Source organism: Echiichthys vipera (genome assembly GCF_963691815.1).
Source record: "Echiichthys vipera genome assembly, chromosome: 1".
In the NCBI taxonomy this organism is placed as follows: Eukaryota; Metazoa; Chordata; class Actinopteri; order Perciformes; family Trachinidae; genus Echiichthys; species Echiichthys vipera.
Window position 1 is genome coordinate 36,647,263 of NC_139826.1, and position 20,538 is coordinate 36,667,800.

General features: G+C 43.9%; 1 protein-coding gene across 1 annotated transcript in view; it reads right to left on the reverse strand.

Annotated features, from left to right (window-relative positions):
- Positions 1–20,538, reverse strand: part of mpped2a (metallophosphoesterase domain containing 2a) — a 78,652-nt gene that overhangs the window by 46,305 nt on the left and 11,809 nt on the right. Inside the window, exon 3 of the mRNA XM_083940284.1 lies at positions 3,131–3,312. Within this exon, the coding sequence (XP_083796410.1) occupies positions 3,131–3,312 (182 nt within the window). The remainder of the gene's footprint in view (positions 1–3,130; positions 3,313–20,538) is intronic.

Consider the following 20,538-nt stretch of genomic DNA (forward strand, 5'->3'; position numbering starts at 1 on the left):
GTGTGTGTGTGTGTGTGTGTGTGTGTGTTTCAGGGGAATTAGGGCACAGCACCTGGCAGTAAGCGTCAGCCTCGTACGGTAAAGTGAGAGCACTTATGCGCCTGACCGACTACAAATCACATTCACAATTAATTCAACTCAAACTTATGATGTCGCCATGGCAACTAACATCACTACCAAGAAGACCCGTTTCTGTCGTAATATTGTCCCAAAGTCAGCCATTTTCCCCCCCGCTTTCCCAGCTGTTGTGATTTTGACAAAGGTGAACCAGAACCGGCCGTACATTGGCGGAGCGCCACCTACCTCCAGTCAATTTCCCCCTTACCCCGCTCTCGTATACGGGGGGGGACTTCCATAATCTGATTATTCCCTTAACCAGGGAAAGACCTGTTTTGGGTTACTGCTGTGCATGTAAATACACACTAGCGTCACGAGTGTGAACTGTACGACAATCCCTAAAACAAATAAAATGTGTGAGCAAAGCCTCGAGTTTACACACAGCAATGGAAGCGAGGCGGCGAGTTTAACAGGACTGTGCACGGGGATTGAGGTGGAAGCTGCGTTTTAGGTCAGGTCTGCTGAAAATACGACTGTTTGAACATGCAGAGCGCACTGACGGACAGTAGAGAAGTGGATTATGCCGCAGCAGTGCTTTGAGAAGCCTCTGCAGACGCCTGTGAAAACTGGGTCAACGCAGGAAAATCCACCGTAACTGCTGTGTAATCTTCGGAGAGGCCAAACTCTGACAGCTACCTTTCAACTCTGCAGGGGGTGAGTGTCTGATACGCTTAACACAGATTTGGAGAGCAGTGCCTCTTTAAGTTTAGGCTTTTTTTCTAATTATTCTTTTTGAAGCTAAAGTTTCTTACTCTGAAACAATGAGAATATGGGTTTCTTTTACACGTTTGACACTGTTGTTTTGATTTTTCAACATCTAGACTATGACGGAGAACTTCATGATTAAATGAGAAACTAGAAACTTTCCTCACAGCAGGAAAAGTAACTTTGAGGTTGACAAAGCCGCCAATCTGGGCCAAATATTCACAAATATCCCTCTGCGCTAATACGACATCAAGTGATTTCCTGTTTCCTGTTGCGTCTCATCATCTTTCTCCCTTTGTTCTGCCTATAGGCCCGACTATAGACCCAATCACTGCGGCGCTGCATGGCGGAAAACGGCAAACTTGTTTATTTCTGTAGTCATTTACAGACTTAAAAAGACATGTAGTTAAACACGGTGGTGCGACCTATGTGACTTTTCTTCTGTGCTTAATGTAAAGTATTTTTATATCAGTTCAATTCTTTATGTTGTCTAGAATGGGGCGACCCTGTGATGTAGTGGTTAGCACTGTCGCCTCACAGCGAGAGGGATGCCGGATCCAGGTTCCCTTCTGTGTGGAGTTTGCATGTTCTCCCCGTGTCTGCGTGGGTTTTCTCCGGGTTCTCCGGTTTCCTCCCACAGTCCAAAGACGTGCAGGTGTTCGGTTCATTGATGACTCTAAATCACCCGTAGGTGTGAATGGTTGTCTGTCTCTGTTCGTCTCTATGTGTCCTGTGATAGACTGGCGTCCTGTCCAGGGTGGACCCCGCCTAACGCCCGGTGTCAGCTGGGGATCGGCTCCAGCCCCCCGCAACCCCGAAGATGAATGAATGAATGCTATCTAGAATACCGGGGCTTGGTTTTGTTTAAACTTAGTCACAAACTTTCTCATTTTACATTTTAACACGTGAGAAACGTGAGAAATATCCAACACAGTAGCAGAATATCAGGTCTTATTTGATCAGCGCTGCCTTGTTTCACAGTTTGATCATAGTTCAGAGCACTAGCCATTAGGAGCACACAGGTGTAGGTTAAGACACATGACTTTTCAACAGATCGTTTGTATCATTGTGCCGTCAGGATAAAGTGACAGTCTAAGCAAAAATGAAAAAAACATAAATACTGATCTCAGTTTGAAATGGTCAGTAATTGACTGATTTTTTAAAAATGTTGTTATTTAGAATTGGTTGACTGAATATAGTATATATGTATATATGATGTATAATTATGTTAAATATTATTTATTAAAGTTATTTGTTCGGGAAAGCAGCCTTCTGAGTATCTTTGCAGAGTCATATTGGAAACGAAAGAATAGAGATTTGTTAATTACAGTTCAAAAATGTTACTGTATCGACCGCTATATATCTGTCATCGCCTCTTTTCTCCTTATATGTTAAAAATTTGCTTCGGAGCAGCTTTAAGTGGCAATTTTAAGGTTCCATCAAAGTCCTTTCACACCAAGAGAGCTGCCAAATCCTGGTTCACCAACAAATCTGTCCTCATGTCTTCTTTTAAATGTGAGGTTTTAATGTGTTTTCTAATCGTCTCACTTTACCTTCTCCCCTCCTCCCTGTTCTAATCTCTCACTTTTATAAAATCACTTTTAGGGGACGGGTTTTGCAAATCAGCATCCGCAATAATCGGTATGATACTTGTCAGGTAACAGTTTGATACTTGTGTCTGTGTTTACTGTATCTGTCCCCTTCAAATAAGGCATTCATGTAAACATATACGAGCACGACGCCTCTAAAGTTTGCTTTGTCTTTTAAACATCCTGCTCCTAGCATTAAGTTTCACCTGCTGAGGGCTGATCAACAGGTAAATGAAAGGACTGAAACAGACTAAATAATTCTAGTTTCTTTAAACCTCACAGTCCAGTGTGAGGGGCGGCATTTCCTGATTTATGTGTCGACAGTGTGTGTGTTTTTTTTATGTGTGAAACTTTACAAAAACTCTTCAGCTCTCGGCTCTCTGCAGAGAGGAAACACTTTCTGCTGGGACAGAAACCACGCACGCACAGGCACGCACACGCATTCCCACCCACAGCATGGGGCCAGAGGGAGAGGTCAGAGGTTAACTGAGCCAGGGTGTTAGGTCAGGAGGGTTAAACCGGACACTTTAGCACAGCAGTTGTGGGGTTAACAGGGGAGGGGAGGGGAGTCATTGTGTGGTCCGGCTACTGGTAATGTCTCGTGCCTTCACCCTCTCCCGTGCTCACGAGAGAGCTTGTCAGCATGTCAGCTTTGCGTGAGTGCGTAAAAAAACGCGATGGCGTGCGGATGAATGTGTGTGTCTGGAGCAGCTTAATACCTAGCCAGTCGTTGAACTTCTTAACCTCGGAGGGCAGGCCCAGCTCGGTGAAGTCGCCCATGTGCAGCAGCACGTCGCCGTAGGGCATCTGGATGCCGTCTGTACGCGAGTGTGTGTCCGACACACACACGAACCTGGTGTGTCCTGTCGGCTTGGGAGTGTCATAAGGAATGGGGTCCACCCTGAAGAGACGGAGACACAAAGACACAATCAACACTAAACGCAAAGCATCCTGCCATTCATCAGTGGTGGATTCTCAATTATGATGTAATTATTTTGATTAATAACATCCTCATAAGTTGATGCAACACATTAGAAATGAAAGATTCTTGTCTTCTGGGCATTGGGATAACTGGTTGGTTCATTACCTGTTTAAGTTATAACAGAGAGAGCATACATTTATGACATTTTGAAAGTTTATTATCTTATTAATTGTTATTTATTGAGAACTGTTATATGAAGCATCCTTATAGCCTTATGGTTAAGTTGCACATCATATAATCGCAACATTGGCGGGTTCAACGCCAACGCACGAGCACGACACCTACGGCGGTTCTGACGCCATTTATGTGCACCTGTTCGGACATAGAAAAAAAAAAAGACGGACCATGCATGGACATTTAACAACAACAACAATGGCGGTGAAAGGTTCACGTAGTTGTGATGCGGAGGTGGAGTGTTTACTGCAGATTTGGTCGATGAAAATATTCAAAAACAGTCGACAAGACGCACAAAAACTCAAGAGGTCGCGGGGGGAGAGGGAGGGGGGGGACAAGGACCCTAAAGCCCGGGGCACGGTGCGAAAGGACAGTGTGAGTGCGCCCTGTGTTGCATGGCATCACACGTGCAAAAACTACACATAAAAATGTTAATATTTGGCGCCAGTGCATCAATAATGTATGGAAAGAGGAAGCGTCACTGCCGTACTGATGTCTTGTCCCACCCCATAGGTTACAAAACATCTACTGTTCCCATTTTAAAGGATTCTTGAAAAACTAAGTGACAGTTGAACGATGACAAAACATTATAATCTGTTAATTCTACCAGAGGACATACAAAAGTTAAGAGAATGCAAATCATAGGAGGAAGTTTGACTTTAAACGTCAGCGTGCACGAACAACATTAAAACAAATGTGCTGATCTGTTAAAGGTGTAAAACTGTGGAGCTCCCAGGAGGATGAGTTCAAAAGTTCTCTGAATATTTAATTAATTAATTTTAACGATTCTACTTAACTAAACAAATTGAATCATTTAAACTTGATTAGCTGGATGCAGTTATGGTATAAACTGTTCTATAGGTTTAGTATTTAATTTAATTTGGTGAGAACTGTGCGAGGGTCGGGGAAATCAGGGGAGGTCATCACATGTTTGTGTTGTGTTGAAAAGGGGACAAATATAAGAATTGTATTCTTCTTATGAAGAAGAAGAAGAAGAAGAATTACTTTATTAGTCCCGCAACGGGGAAATTTAACTTTTTCACTCTTATTATTATTCATGTTACACACACAGGCCCGAAATACACACGTGCAAAAACAGGACCTATATACATGCAACCAATGGAGAGATGTCAGAGCGAGGGGGCTGCCAGTGACCGGCGCCCCCAGCAGTTGGGGGTTCGGTGCCTTGCTCAACAGCTCCTCTGCAGTGCCCAGGAGATGAACTGGCACCTCTCCAGCCACCAGTCCACGCTCCATTCATGGTCCACACAGGGACATGACTCAGCGACCCTACATTCCCAGCCAAGTCACCTATGGACTGAGCTACTGCCACTACTGCTCCTTTCCATTCATGTAAATGTTTAAATGTATGTAAATGTAATTGTGAACTGAATTTATCATTGTGTGTAAAATGTAATGAACAGGCATTTTCATGAAAGGAACAAATAAATACAAATACAAGACCCTCAACTTCAGAAGTTGTTTAGACACAGTTTGGAATATTTTCAGCCTTTGATGCTTTACAGATATTTAACAGTCTTAAAAAAAATGTATTTAGCACCTGTGCTTTGTGCTTTCTCTCAATTCTTTTAATCTGAAAAGCACATTTTTAACAAACCCATCTCGCACTCATCAAGTATGTTTGATTGTCATCATCAACAAAGAGACCGAGCTCAACCCATTTAGCAAACAATGACTTTTGTATTTGGAGTTATTTTATAATTTTAAACATTATTCTCTGTAGAAAAGAGTTGCAATTCAAAGAGTTTGCCCTTTTTTACTCTTTATGATGTTTCAAAAAAGCTGCACAGAAGCATATTTTTTAGGAAATGCACGATAATTTCACCCCAGATAACAGAAGAGGGGGCGCAGCTGAAAATGGGAACCTTAAAAAGATCGTTTGTTGTGCAAAATAAATGACACGGTCGGCAGAATAATGCACGCAGCAGACGAAATGCATCTCGAAGAAAAGAGGGGGACATTACGACGGTGGAGAATGTGCAGTTTGGGCTGAAAAACAACCAGCGCTCGGGTTGATTTGTGCACACGAGGAGGGCAATGTCGGTTTTGTGGCATCAGATTTGGCTAAAGAGACGTTGAATTAAGGCATGCCATGTCCTCTCCACCCATTATCTGAAGGAAGAACACTTAGACCCAAGTCTGGCTGGGGGGAAAAAAGCCTTTTATTCAGCCTTTTTTTGTTCAATGTAAGCACATCTGTTAAATAGGAAGAAGAAAAACCTGCATCTTCTCTGACTGAAAGGAAAAAGGGGAGGGAAAAAAAATCATCTTGTCTGTAATTGAAGTCTACAATGTGCAATCCTCCAGCACTCTGCCACGAGACCATTATTTCATTAGACGGGATGTCACTGTGTCGAAAACATCAGACAAATAATCAACGCTGAAATCTCAAACTTGACAAGCGCACACGCACACACACACACATTCACACACACACACACACACACACTCTCACACACGCACACACAGAGTTGCATCGCATATGTGCACAAATGTAGCATGAAAACAGCCACAGAAGCAGATGAAATCAAAAAGGTTTCAGACTGAAGAAGACGGAGAGAAAAAAGGCACCTCGGCACAAAAGAACATCTCATTGGTGGGGGAGGCAACGGTGCATTTGAGGGAAGCAGTTTTCCTGTTGTTTTTTTTGTGGCATGTTGAGAAGAATATTAGATATTCACAAACTGCTACAAAATCTGTCGTTGTGTTTTGGAGTTGAAAAGTCGTCTCTCAAGGTCTCGTTAACGGTGGAACAACAGTGGACAAGCCGGTCCCCATCGTGACGTAGTAGCCTCCGTAGGTAGTTTGGATAAAACCTTCCATCATGATATACAAACAGGGTTTAACATACCGTATAAGTTGCACCTAAAAACCTTCAAATGTCTCAAAAGCCGACAGTGCGCCTTATAATCCGGTGCTCCTTATATAAGGACCAATATTGAGCCACAACAGGTCTCCAACTACGGTGAGCAGCCGCCGACTCTATTTTCCCCCGTAGAAGAAGTAACGCGCGGTGCATGTTGAGATATACGACTGCGTGAAGCGTGCCGTTTCATTTCCATGTGTGTGTTTGTGTAAAGAGCCCAAAATGGCTCCTGTTAAGAGACACGCTTACGACGCAGAGTTTACACTCAAGGCGATTAGTCACGCAGTAGAACACGGGAATAGAGCAGCAGCCAGAGAGTTGAACATGAACCAATCAATGGTGTGGAAGTGGAGGAAGCAACAAGACGACCTGCGCCAAGTAAAGAAGATGCAGAACGTAACCCCAGCCTCCACTGTAGCGTCTATTCTATGCGCCTTATAATGTGGTGCGCCTTATAGTGCGGAAAGTACGGTAATTATTCATTAATTATTCTTGCACAAGCCGTGTTCTCGTGCTTTACGAGGGATCGTTTTCAGTGAGGATCCAGGTGGTGTGACAGACACTAATGCGTTCCTCTCTGTGGAGGTCTGATGCACAGTCTGTGTTATGAAGATCACAACTGACCGTTCAAGACAGATCCTCCACAGAGCTGGGTCTGTCTGACGTTCCTGTCTGTTATAGTGAAGGTTTTCGTTGCCACCGTACTCTACGGGGGAATTGTTGGGTCTGTGTAAATCATAAATAAGTCATAGAGTGTGGTCTTTACCTACTCTGTAAAGTGTCCTGAGATCACTTTTGTTATGATTTGACACTATAAATAAAATTGAATTGAAGTTACAGTTACGGTTTGGACAACTCTCCCCTCAGCTGTCTGCTCCCTTTTACCGTTGATCCCGTCCGTCTTTCTTTAAAATATAAAAAATTAAAATTAGGGGCCAGCTCCACTATCAAAAAATAAAACCCCCCGAAAAAATGTTTTTAGGTTAAAGTCATAATCCGTAAGATCTGAGAATCCTTGCCTCTAGCGGCCTCTTTGGCGGTCAGATGACATCGTCACGTTCACATTCTCGACTGTATGTGTGCTGACATTTTTTTTTTTTGCTCTTCTGTAAACTTTAATAAAACCCATCACCTCTTTAGTTTCGGTCTGTCCCCTTGATGTTCCCCTCTTAGTCCATATCCACATGTTCCTATTTTTACACTTATTCCCTTACTACAAGCCTGTTTCAGAAGTTGAAAGTTCCCGATTTTGGACTACAAGTGAACGCAGCATAACCTGATCAGTTCCAGCTGGTGAGACCAATGGCTGTCAGCAGCGCCACTACTTACATGGCAGCACATTTACATTTCAATCAGCGTTGTCTGAACTCGCTCTTTGATGGACGGACAATTAACCAGATGAGAATCTTACAGATCAAATCTTTAAGTCAAAATAAAGAGCCTGCAAAAGTTTCTGGTGCCTACCTTACTCAAAAAATAAATACACAAATGGACTGAAAGGCTGTTTGATGTGAACTGCACGCTGGTCCAATGCAGCTTAATTTAGCTCCGGAAAAAAAATGTGTTAATGTAGTTTGAGTCAGATTAAGGTTTCCATAACAAACATTACCATTTAAATGTCAGTGTGATCCTGAACACAACTTAACCCTTTCAGATTCAGTTTCAGTTCATTTACAGACATTTCAGACAAAGACATTTCATGTCAAACACAAAACATAACGTATAAGGTCTGAAAAAGGGAATAGGCAGAAGCTAAAGCCTTTAAAATACATAAACTTAGGTAGCAGCTACACACAGGTCAAAAAGAAAATGTCTAATAAATCATTTATTGCTGCTGTCAGCAAAACACAATCAACACATGTTTGAATAATGTTCCTCTTGAGAACAGTCTTAAAGTAAATTAATGTTCTGCAATCTTTTAAATCTGTGTCCAAATCATCCAAACATTCACTCCAACAACAGAAACACATTTTTTGCATTTGTTCTAACAGCGGGCTTTTTTAGCACGTCTCAGCAGATAGGTACTTTTCCCCTTTCCTGAAACAGGTTCTGAATCAAAATGGGGAATTGATTATTGTTTATTTTAAACATAAATTGTGCCGTTCGAAAGTGAACCAAGTCCTTGAATTTCAAGGCTTTTTTTTCGGATGAAAAGTGTATTTGCGTGTTCCCTATATCCCTATATCTTTAGCTAGCTTTATATATAAGTCGCATTGCCCTTTTTCAGATGGAGCTCTGTTAGACTAGTAGTTCATTCTCAGCTAAAGGGAAATAGGAGAAAGTTGAAATCAGTCTGTTTCTTCTCTTATTTTCCAAGTGTTTTTCCATGACTGTTCAACTGTTTTCCAGGTTTTTTCCAGGACCCGTGGGAACTCTGACAAGATATTCCCTCATTCTGTGTCCTGACGACGGTGTTGGAGAGCACCTTCTAACACAGGGGTGTCAAAGTGATCCAGTAAAGGGCCGTGTGGCTGCAGGTTTTCATTCCAACCAAGCAACAACACACCTGACTCGACTTACTCAATCACCTGAACTGTCTTCACACAGTTGATTTGTTGGACCAGGTGTGTTTTTGATTGGTTGGAATGAAAACCTGCAGCCACACGGCCCTTTACTGGATCAGTTTGACACCCCTGTTCGAACAGGTCGCTCTAAAAACCTCTGCAACTGTTCAGATGGGTCGAAACAAATGCTCCACAGATTTTCTATATTTCTCCTGCGGTTCTGTACCCAGTTATTATTCATTTATTCCCTTTTAATTTGTCAGCCATCTGTTTATTGTGAATTGGAAATTAATTAGGAATCTGTTTATGTACAAAATGACCAGGTGGGAATGTTTTGGGCCAATTCAGTGAAGTAAATACCCGAAACTTCATTTGTACGTCATCAGATTGTAAAAAAAAAAAAAGGAAAATCGTGTAAATCCAATGTTGCCACACACATCGGTCAAACTCTCTGATTCCAACACTGACTGAAACAACCACATACAACCATAGATATTAAAATGGATAGACACCTGCGTAGCAACAGCACGGCAAAGTCAAAATTGTGGTCTTTTATTTATCTGTATATGCCATCATATCGCTCCACTCTTGTCTTTTGCCATCGTCTGTGGTCGAATCACCATTTGTAGTCACCGTCTGTGATCAGTGGCCACTGTCTGCAGCAGCATATTCACTGTTGTCTGCATAACTGGATGAAATAGAAGTTGCAGGGACAAAAGAGACTTTACTCTGACGTGCTAGCAGACGACAGTGGTGCCTGGGAAATGCAGCCAAACATAAAATCCTTTCCTGAAAATACTTCCACGTGTTATCTGCTCTGCAGTGTTTTGGCATCTAATAACCCTTCAAAGTCATAGAGCTGTGAATCAAATAGGACATCTTGGATCATATACTTTGTCATTCGTCGCCGCTCGAATTAGCGGTCGGACGGCCTGCTGACTTTTTATTAGCTTGATGGGAAGGGGGCTAAATAACGCTCCAAAACAAATCACACAAGCCACAAGTCTCCCCTTTACAGACCACGCCCACTTTCTGATAATCCAGACAGTTTGGGGCAGTTTTTCTCCGGCAGAACAAACGTGTTATTTGTCCGATTCTAAATGTATTGTAATATTTCTGCACACTGGGGTCCATAAACAGTGTTGGATGACATAAATTGGGTCTGAGTGTAAAGCTGAGACTCTTGTGTGATGACGTCAGTCCCCACAAGAGACATTTCATTATATTCATAAGATTTTTGTGTCTAAAATGATCTGTTGTGACCTCTAGGACAATCCCAGCCTCCTGAAACTTTACAATCACAAACTAGAGACATGGAGCATTCGGAGGGTGGATGGATTTCTTACCTATATTCACAATAAATGGGGTTTCTGAGCAGTTTACACAACACAAGTGCTCGCCATCCAATCGCTGAAAAATGCAGCATGGATTTCTCTGTGGTGTTCCTCAGGGTTTGGATTTCCTAACGTGGGATTTTGGAGGGATTTATGACCAAGGATTTATGCAACAACATATGAGACACACTAGAGAATGGGAATGAGGTCTTAAGCTTTTATACACTTTCACAATTCATTTAAATGATCGTTTTTTTATTTCTGATTTATGACTAAAAGGACAGGCAGAAGGTGCTGAGTTGCGTCGCTAAATAATCCTCGGGTTCCAGCTTTTTGATGACCACTCAGATCTACTGTTGACCTGCCATCTTCCCCTAAACACCCCCTTTCCTTCCCCCTCACTGCTCTTAACAAAAGGGGGAGACTGCTCTGGGGTTAAACCCTCAAAGCTTCAGCTGAGACACTGGAGCAGAGAGAGTCAGGCCTGAACTCCATATTAAAACACACTGGAGAAAATGAAAAACTAGCTACGGAGACAATGATATTTACTATTGACCGTGTGCGGTAAATATGTCTCTGTGCGCCCATGTACACACAAACCCATTACGTTAAGTCACCAGAGCAGCACATGCGTTGCAGCGTAGCTGGTGATTAGAATTGGTGCTCTGTGGTGCTTCGACGTCATGCAGCTTTACAGGATCCGACAGTTCTCGTCATGGAGGAAGGACGAACGCGGAACCACATGGGATGACAAAACGCACACCGACGCACACGTTTGCACATGTATATATATGCACAAACACAACCTTGCATATAAAGACAAAGCCAGGAGGAAAACAAGCTCCATCTCCTCCCCTTTCCTTTGAGATTTAATCCACCCGGAGAATGTAAGTAAATACCAGCAGCCCCTATCAATTAAGAGCAGGCCCGGGCCAAGAAACCTTCATGATAGTGCTGCATACATCTCACAAACACACAAACACACACACACACAAAGAGAGAGGGCCCCTGTCTTTTCTGTTAACATATGACTGTGTAACAATCCAGAGGTTCATTAGTAATGTATACAGGAGTTCACGAGTTCAGCAGTGCAAAGGTACCTCTGATCTATTGTGAACGGAGACAGTGAAAATGAAGAAAAAGGCTTCTTGCGCTCCGGCACCAGCAGGTAAAAAAATATATTCTCCCGTGACAGACTGAACTGTGTTAGCATCAAGGTTCGTGTTAACACGTCTGAGCTTCGGTGTGACATCAGAGAGAAGACTGCGGAGGGAAAAGAGCGGGCAGAGAAAGAGAAATGCTAATGCGCTCGAGGAGGGCAGGAGCACACTCTCAAAGCCGCCATGACATTGGAGCTTACACAAAACCGTGGTCTGTGGCTGCAGAAATATCTGCGCGATGAAGAAACGTCTGTGATCCTCGGGCAGAGAATACCTCAGTGCATTAACTTTAACATCACCTACAGCTGCAGCGTGTGTCTGTCTCCCGTTTTAAGGAAAAACAATCATATCATTGCATTTCTGCAACTGAAACCTGGGGTAGGCCGTGTATTTTTTGGCGGTGTTGGTCTAAGAAATCCATAAAGTCTTTCATCGTATTGTAATTCAAGTGGTCTGAGAGGGATTAGAAAATCTAGCCAGTGACGAGAGACTTTGCGCAATCGCAGGTCGTTTCAGAGAGAGTTCATTGGTTCAGGACAGAGAGGGGAGAGGGAGAGCTGCAGGAGAAGACTGTCAACTAGTGACACAACATTTCCATCTTTAGCCTGCCATTGCCTGCACTCTAACTGATTTCCATGGTTGGGGGGAGGGCGGTTCAATTTTCCCTAATCAAACACAAGATCCTTACTGTACCGAGCGGCTAACTTCCCGCTATGCTAACTAGGGATCGACCGATATGGATTTTTTTATTCTCCAACAGCCTGAGCCGATGACCGATACGGACCACCGATTTTCTTGAGCCGATACAACTTTTGCTCCCATAATTTACATCATAGAAATTAATAACAAATGTTCATTTATTCATTCATCTTCAACCGCTTGTCCCTGTCGGGGTCGCGGGGGGGCTGGAGCCGATCCCAGCTGACATCGGGCGTGAGAGGGGATACGCCAGTCTGGAGGCGGAAACTGGAGAACCCGGAGAAAACCCACGCAGACAAATGTTACGAGTCTCAATTTTTAAAAAAGGAACATTTATCGAACAGCAACACGGAGCCACCTGGACGCCTGTCTGTAAATAATGACGGGGAAAGAACTAGCGAACGCAGCGGCCCGTATCGTCCGATGTATCGGTCTAGCACCAATGCTAACTTCAATCGATACAAGATTTCGGCTCTTCTAGACTTTCCGAAATGTCAAAATTGATCAGATTCTGATATTGAAACGAGTCAGTCCGCAGAGGCTCAAAAATTATTGATCCACTTTTTCTTATAGCTAAAACAGTGGCGAACATAAACTCTCTATGGTAGCAACGGGGGAGCCAAGGACTTAAGCATGTTTAACCAACTTGGTTTTGATTAAATACACAGCTCGACAACGGAGTTAGTCCTGACCGTGGCGCTGATTGGTGAATCGTTAGCCCCCCCCCCCCTGCAGCGGTCGTTGGCTCATCTGTTTTTACAGAGAGACGAATGCAGCTTTAATATTCATTTTCACTTTAATAGATTGGCTTTAGTGCAGTGTTTCTATGCTTTCTGTCACGCTCCTGTTGCACTCTTTAATACAAAACTCACAGGAATCTAAATCAAGCCAATTTCTTCTTCTCCTTTTTTTTTTACTTTGCTTGTTCTGTGTTTCTGCTGCTTTCACATCGTACGTCGTCGTTTATTCACGTCTCATAATGCCTCGGATTCAAATGTTCCTGGGCAAATTCAACAAGGTCTTACGTGTGAATTGAAAGTAAAACACTTCAATTTGATTATTAACACTAGAGCTTGCAGTTCTATCGTTGAAAAAAAGCCCAGGTGAATCCCATGAATAGCACATTTATAATATCAATATCAAAACGAGACGGACGAGCTTTAAGTCATTTGCCCGAAAAATGCCTGCAGATCAGAAGGTAAACGTGAAATAACTAAATCCTAGAAAAGTGGACTGAACCCAAAGACGGTAATTACACAGAAAAGAACAACAGTGAGAGAATTATAAATCAGACGGAGACAGACGGAGGGCTGCTCTCTGATGTCTGTAGGAGGATATGCAGTTTGACTGAGCGCACTTGGCTCCGTGGCCTTTTAGAAAAACACACAAGCAAACAGGGTCAAAGTTCGGCGTCTTCAAACGCGGCACTTAACTCGCAGCAGATAAGGAGGTCGCGGTCTGTGTCACTCTGGCTCAGTCCGGCTCTTTAAGGATGCCACATAATCATTGTGATTGATTGCAACACTTCCTCCCCGAGTCTTCACGCCGTCCAAAACGGAGCGTTGCTGTTTTTGCTGTGCGGCCAAAAAACTGTCCAGCTGAGCTCTTATCACAAATTTAAGTATTAGTTGGGTTTAAACCCCCGCTATCCATCAATACAAGAGACAAATCCATGTGTAGCTCCAATTTATAAAATAAAGACTGACTAAAGGAGTCACTGCACAACTGCAATATCTTGATAAATGTGAAATCCACCGATTTATTAAAGGAAATCAAACAAAAGCATCAAAATAAAACTCTTTCTCAACCGTACATCAACTCACTGAGCTCTTATGATCAAAACATTTTATAAGAAGAACATGAAAATAGCTGCAAACATAGGAGTAATGGCGTCCTGAGCAGAGCCCATTTAGCTTTAAAGTGAGGTGTTTGGGTGTGCAGCCCAGTGTTTTGTTAATATTCTTTTTATAGGAAATGAAAATATATGTTCTTGAGTGAACAATAAGTCTAAAACGACATTAAGTCGGTTTCTCACCACAGAGAAACACGGTTCGACAAAGTTGAGGCATTAAACACTGTGGCTTAGTGGAGAGTGGGTCGTCCTCCATTCGAGAGAGCGGCGGTTCGATCCCCACCTCCCCCGGTCCACATGTCAAAGTGTCCTTAGGCAAGAGACTGAACCACGAATTGCTCCCCGTGCTGCGCATGGGTGTGTAAATGTGGTGTGAATGGTTAGATTAGATTAGATGGTCTGTAGATGTCCATCAGTGTGAACGTCTGTGTGAACGGGTGAATGTGACAAACACTGTCAAAGCACCTTGAGTAGTCAGAAGACTAGAAGGGCGCTTTATAAGTACAAGTCCATTTACCATTTACCAAAAACGAACCTCAACCCTCAAAGCAATTCTTACCTTTCTGGCATGTCGCACAGCACTTAATAGTGGAAATTCAAATCTGAACATGAACAACCCTGCCCATCCAAAGTCCCACCCTCTACTTGCAAGCAGGCATCTGGAAAGGACACTAGGACGACGACAGGCAGGAAGCTCGGCACATCATTTTATCCGGACCGAACTTAATGATTGGTCAGACTTTAATCAGAAATACATGAGACTTGATTACAACACCTGGTGAATTCCTTTTACATTTTAGTGCCATAGGCTTATTTCTTTTGGTTGTCTGTCTCTGTTCGTCTCTATGTGTCCTGCGCTAGACTGGCGTCCTGTCAAGGGTGTACCCTGCCTCACGCCCCGTGTCCGCTGGGATCGGCTCCAGCCCCCCCTGCGACCCCGACAGGGACAAGCGGATGAAGATGAATGAATTAATGAAATTTTTTTTATTGAATTTTGCTGACAAGAACACAGAAACAGGTATAGTACACGTACAGTACGTACAAAAGAAAAGTGTAAAAACGCCAGAAAGGTAAGAATTGCTTTAAGCACCTCTATGTATTATTTAACTTGTTCTGGAGGACATTTATTACCTTGCATGAGGTCACGTGAGAATCCCGTTCGCATGTCACACGTAAATCCGTGTTATGAGGCTTCAACAAATGACCATGACCGATCAGTGGTAGTTCCTGCTACAGTAGGTGTCTCCACAATACGAGCGCCGTTGTTTACGGCTGGTAATTAAGACTTGTTTGACTATTCTGATGCTGTGGAGTTCTGGTCGGCGTTGGCAGCCCCCCTCCAAGCCCCGCCAGTGTTAATGGGGTCAGCGACCTCTGAGCTGCCCACTTGTCTCAGACAGAAACATGTCCATCACAGTCCGGTGGGGGGTCTCTTTCCATTTTATACCTGCTGTCGGAGGATTAGCCTCCAGCTCCTCCTCTCTCCTTCCTGTTCCTTCATTGGTAATTGACTCGTCCTACTAAGGAGTTCTCATCGATAAAAGGCCAACCAGCGGGGACAGAGCCGCCTTAAACCTCCAGGGGTCAAAGGAGAAATGCGGAGTAGACCTCTAATTAACTAAAGCTGACCTGTTTACACGTGACAAACAGGATCGAGACTCGTACGCTCGCCGGTTCAAAGGGGCATCGCGGGGACAAAGCTCGACTCTACGGACAGGGATTCGTTTTGTTTCGTTTGTGTGCGACCGCGAAGAAAAATCAAATTCCCTTCACAGACTTAATTATCCTTAAAGTACCATTGTGCATTTGTTTAACTCTCTAAAGCACAAAAGCCATCGTCAGCTTTGAAAATCTTCTATTTTTGTATAATGAGAAACTGTAAAAACAGACGCATTTTCAAGTTTCCTACGACCCTTGAACGGATCATGTGTGACGGACACTTCTGTAAGGAAAAGTTACCAAATCCAGGCTTAAGAGAAACTGTGATACTCTTCCAAATTACTTTTTTCTACTCGTGTCATTCAGGCTTTTGCCAAAAACAAACATTTGCACAAACCACATCCTGAACATGAATGCAACTGGGAGCGGCTCAGTGAAATTACCTTAATTTTTTAAGCAATACTGTTGACACTCTGAAAAACAGATTTTATTTTATTACAATTTTGGTAAAAAATAAAAAAAAAGATCAAAGACACTCGATTTGTGCTTTTTCTCTTTTGTGATTTCTGGCACAAGAACCGGGTTTTATTGCACAAAGGACATTTTTGAGTTCTCCTTTCTGTGCTGTTTCCATAGAGGTGCAGCTCTTTATGTTGCAAAAACGAGGCCACGGCGAGTAAAATGTGACAGGAGCAAAAAGACGAGGGTTAAACTAACTATTCAGTCATTCATTCATTCATCCTCAACAGCTTGTCCCTGTCGGGGTCGCGGGGGCTGGAGCCGATCCAAGCTGACTTTGGGCGTGAGGCGGGGGTCCACCCTGGACAGGACGCCAGTCTATCACAGGACACATAGAGACGAACAGAGACAGACAACCATTCACACCTACGGGTGATTTAGAGTCATCAATGAACTGAACACCTGCACGTCTTTGGACTGTGGGAGGAAACCGGAGAACCTGGAGAAAACCCACGCAGAAACGGGGAGAACATGGGCCACAGCCGGGATTCGAACCAGGAACCCTCTCGCTGTGAGGCGACAGTGCTGACCACCAAACCACTGTGTCAAAACTTCAAAATCACGATTAAACAGAATATCCACGACAACTCACTTCCTGAATTTGACATTGTATATGAAAGTTTTCTGGGTTCACAATCACAATGTGTTTGAGGAAAGTGTGTGATACCATTACGGTCTGGAATCTTCTTTCTTTTTTATTATTTATTATTTACATCTGCCTTTTTTCCCACTGTTTCTAACATGACAGATGAATCCATAGTTTGTTGCAGCCTCTAATGATTTCCTGGGAGTAAAACTAATTGAATTGTGACACAAAACGGATCATATTTTGTATCTTTCACCTGTTAAACAGTCAGTGTCAAATATCTTAATACGGAGAATCCTTATCTTATTAAACGGGGCAGAGTGCGCCGACATTAAGACAAAACACAGCTTACGTGATTAGACCTAAATCTCAGCGGACTTTAAATGAGCCTCTGGACTTCGTCGCCTCCTCGTCGAACCTCACAACAAAGACCGTCAGAGGACATTTAACGTTTGTGCGTCCTCTACGCTGCATTAACAGTACATTTAAGTAGATAATCACAGCTGAAGTAGAGACCAAATGAGTCGCTGTGCCTCCACGGTGCGCACACACACACACACACACACACACACACACACACACACACACACACACACACACACACACACACACACACACACACACACACACACACACACACACACACACACACACACACACACACACACACACACACACACACACACACACACACACACACACACACACACACACACACACACACACACACACACACACACACACACACACACAAACACACCGTCTTTATCGCTCTTTCAGGAGACACATCAAAACACAACACTCCCCATTTCTTCTGTCTATAACCTCTGCATCAGTTCACCCTCCCCCTCCTGTAGACTCTCTCTCTCTCTCTCTCACACGCACACACACACACGCACACGCGCACACGCACACACAAAACCATTCACTCATCCACGGGGCAATACCATTTCTCAGAGAGGAGCAGAGAGAGCGCCTCTCTTATCTTCTGCATTTCAGCTGTCTGCGCTAATTCAATAAACTTCAGAGGAACAAAATGAACACAGAAATAACGGAGAGGGGGGTGGGGTTGGTGGTGGTTGGTGGTGGTTGTGCTCAAAGGAGCGGAGAAAGAGGCAAAGGTGGGAGAGAGAAACAAGCAAACGATAAACCCCAACAGAAAAAAAAGGGGGCAAAAGCACAAACAGAAGGTAGATGCAGCTTGATGGAAAACCACAAAAGAGGAAAAACGAGCCTGAGTGCACCGTAAAAAAAAATATTCAAATGAGAATTGATTTGAAAGAACGGTGAATTATGGCCTTTTGCCTTAATGCTCCCCTTCCCCTCTCCCTCTTTACTCCATTTGTTCAGGCAGGGTGCGTCCTCCTTATCCCTCCCCATAATGGCCAAGTATGGCACACAAAGCCTGCGTTGGAATATCAGCACCGGAGAACCCTTCCGGCACTGCGCTGGGAAATAAATTGCTTCTGCTAATGCCCCTTTCATTACGGCACAGCCCCTTAATTGTGCTGCTGACAGTCCGCCTGGCTGCGGGGCTGATGGGAGGAAAGGCTGAGGAGACGGGCGCGACGTCGCCCCCGGGGGCCCAAACACACCGGCCAGTGACGCTGCTGCTGCTGGGAGAATAAACTAGGAGGTAGTTTCAACACTAAGGCTCACAGAAGAGAGTACAGATAAAAAAAAAAAAGGTCAGCTTCACTTTAAGGGGATGCATCGAGCAGAAATGATCACTTTTCGAGCCTTTAGCGGATGTGTGTTGTAAGGTAGCGTTCAAACACGTTGTGTCACTCAGCTTACGTAAAGAATCAATAACTAATCAGACTTTAAGACGATGTTCTTACATCAGGGTCGGGTGTTAAACCTCAGTAGTGTACAGAGAACAGTGTGAACATGTGTCAGGTAGGAACTCAGATTCATGTTTTCATCTCGCTAATTCTGGACTACCTTATTTTAAGTCCTTGTGCAGCTGCTTGTGATTAAACACTTAAGGCTTCTTTTGATTCAAGACTGTCACTGCGAAGCACAAACGCGTGTGATACTTGTGCTGGGAATGTTTAATGAAAGCAATGGTTCGCAGAAAAACATGTTTACGTAAGGACAAGTATGTATTTACACACAGCCCTTAACGTAGCGCGATGATCGTGAGTAATTAAAGGAGATGCGTCCGTGTGTGCGATACGAAAATATCTCCGTCACGCTGCCGTACCTGACTGTAACAGCTCTCTGCACGATACAAACAAATTAGTCAATGTGAGCCAAACACCCTACTGATTAAAGCGTCGAGTTGCCGCTTGTGTTAAAAACACAAGATGAAGCGACCCCGTTCCCAAGAACGACAACAAACCTGAACACTGTTGCGCCTCTTTGATCGCTCACAGGAAAAATTTAATGACTTATCTCCATTTCTGAAGGTCTCTGACGCCCTCACCAATTCCCGAACACTTGACAGAGAAAGGGAAAGAGCGCCTGGTGTTCGAGCTTCCAAGGAGTCGCGTGTATTATAAACAAGACACTGATTACCAGTAAAGGAAAACTAAACACACTTTAAACTGCATAAATGGAGGACTTGTCACGCTGACAAGTTGCAGGCTCTGGCAGCTCTGCCTCAGTTCACGTCGAGAGGGAAGTGACTTCATCAGAGATCGTGCCCCGCGATGCCAGGCTCCGGGGAACTAAGAGGCCAAAATCTCAAAAAGACATCAAAAGGGCTTCAATCTCAAAAAACAGCAGACCTGTCCTATGTCAACTGTCACTTAACCCCCTCCTCCTCCTCCTCCTCCCCACCACCATCGACTCCACAACCAGCACCGTCCCGCCGGGGCTCCAGCAGCAGGTCAGGAGGTGGAGAGGGAACTTAATCAAGGGTTCTCCAGTTACAAAAGCCCTCCACTTCTGCCTGCAGAGCGGCGGCAGGCTGACAGAAACAAAAAAAAGGCCACAAAATGGGACCGGGTCTTTGTTCTCAGAAGACCTGAAGCCAGACTGCTGCTGCTGCTGCTGCTTCTGCTCCTCCACAAACCGTTTTGGAAGGGAAACAGAACAATGGATGACGAGGAGAGAAGAAAATAAACCAAATAATCGTAGATTATCCGGGGCCACAGAGGCAGGTTTCAATTCCAGAGAAAGTGCTTATTGTGCTGCATCAATAGTCTGGTAATCACCTAATTTAACTTTCACTTCATTATTCAGGCTTCGATCATGTGGCGGTTTTGTATTACGAAAGGGTGCAGCCACTTCTCATTTCAACGCCATTATCAGTCCGCACGATAGCGGTTGCTACGTTAACATAAAAGGGGACAGTTTGGATCTTTTGAAGTGCGGTTGTATGAGGTACTTATCCACAGTCGGTGCGTTCCCGGCAGGAGACGACGGTCGGCGCCTCGGGTTTGGAGAAGCAGACAGAAGCGTCGACACAGACGCTGAGCGATGTACTGCTGCGGACAGGGGCAGCAGCTGAATGTATTTGAGCCATGTCAAAAATGTTGGTGTTATTGTGCGACTTTAGTGAATCCAAACTAACCGATCAAGGTAGCAGAAGAACAGCAACTCCCGCGTTATGAGAGGTAATATTAATAGAGACTGGTTGCTTCTGCGGCCCTTTGCTGCGTGTCATCCCCTCTCTCCGCCCCCTTTCCTGTCACTCTTCATCTGCTCTAATAAAAGGATTTAAAAGCCCCCAAAATTAATATTTGAAACCGCTATATTTAGACTATTTCCACCACTTCACCTTGCAGGCAGACAGTCCCTTTTCAATGGGGGAACTGAAGAAAT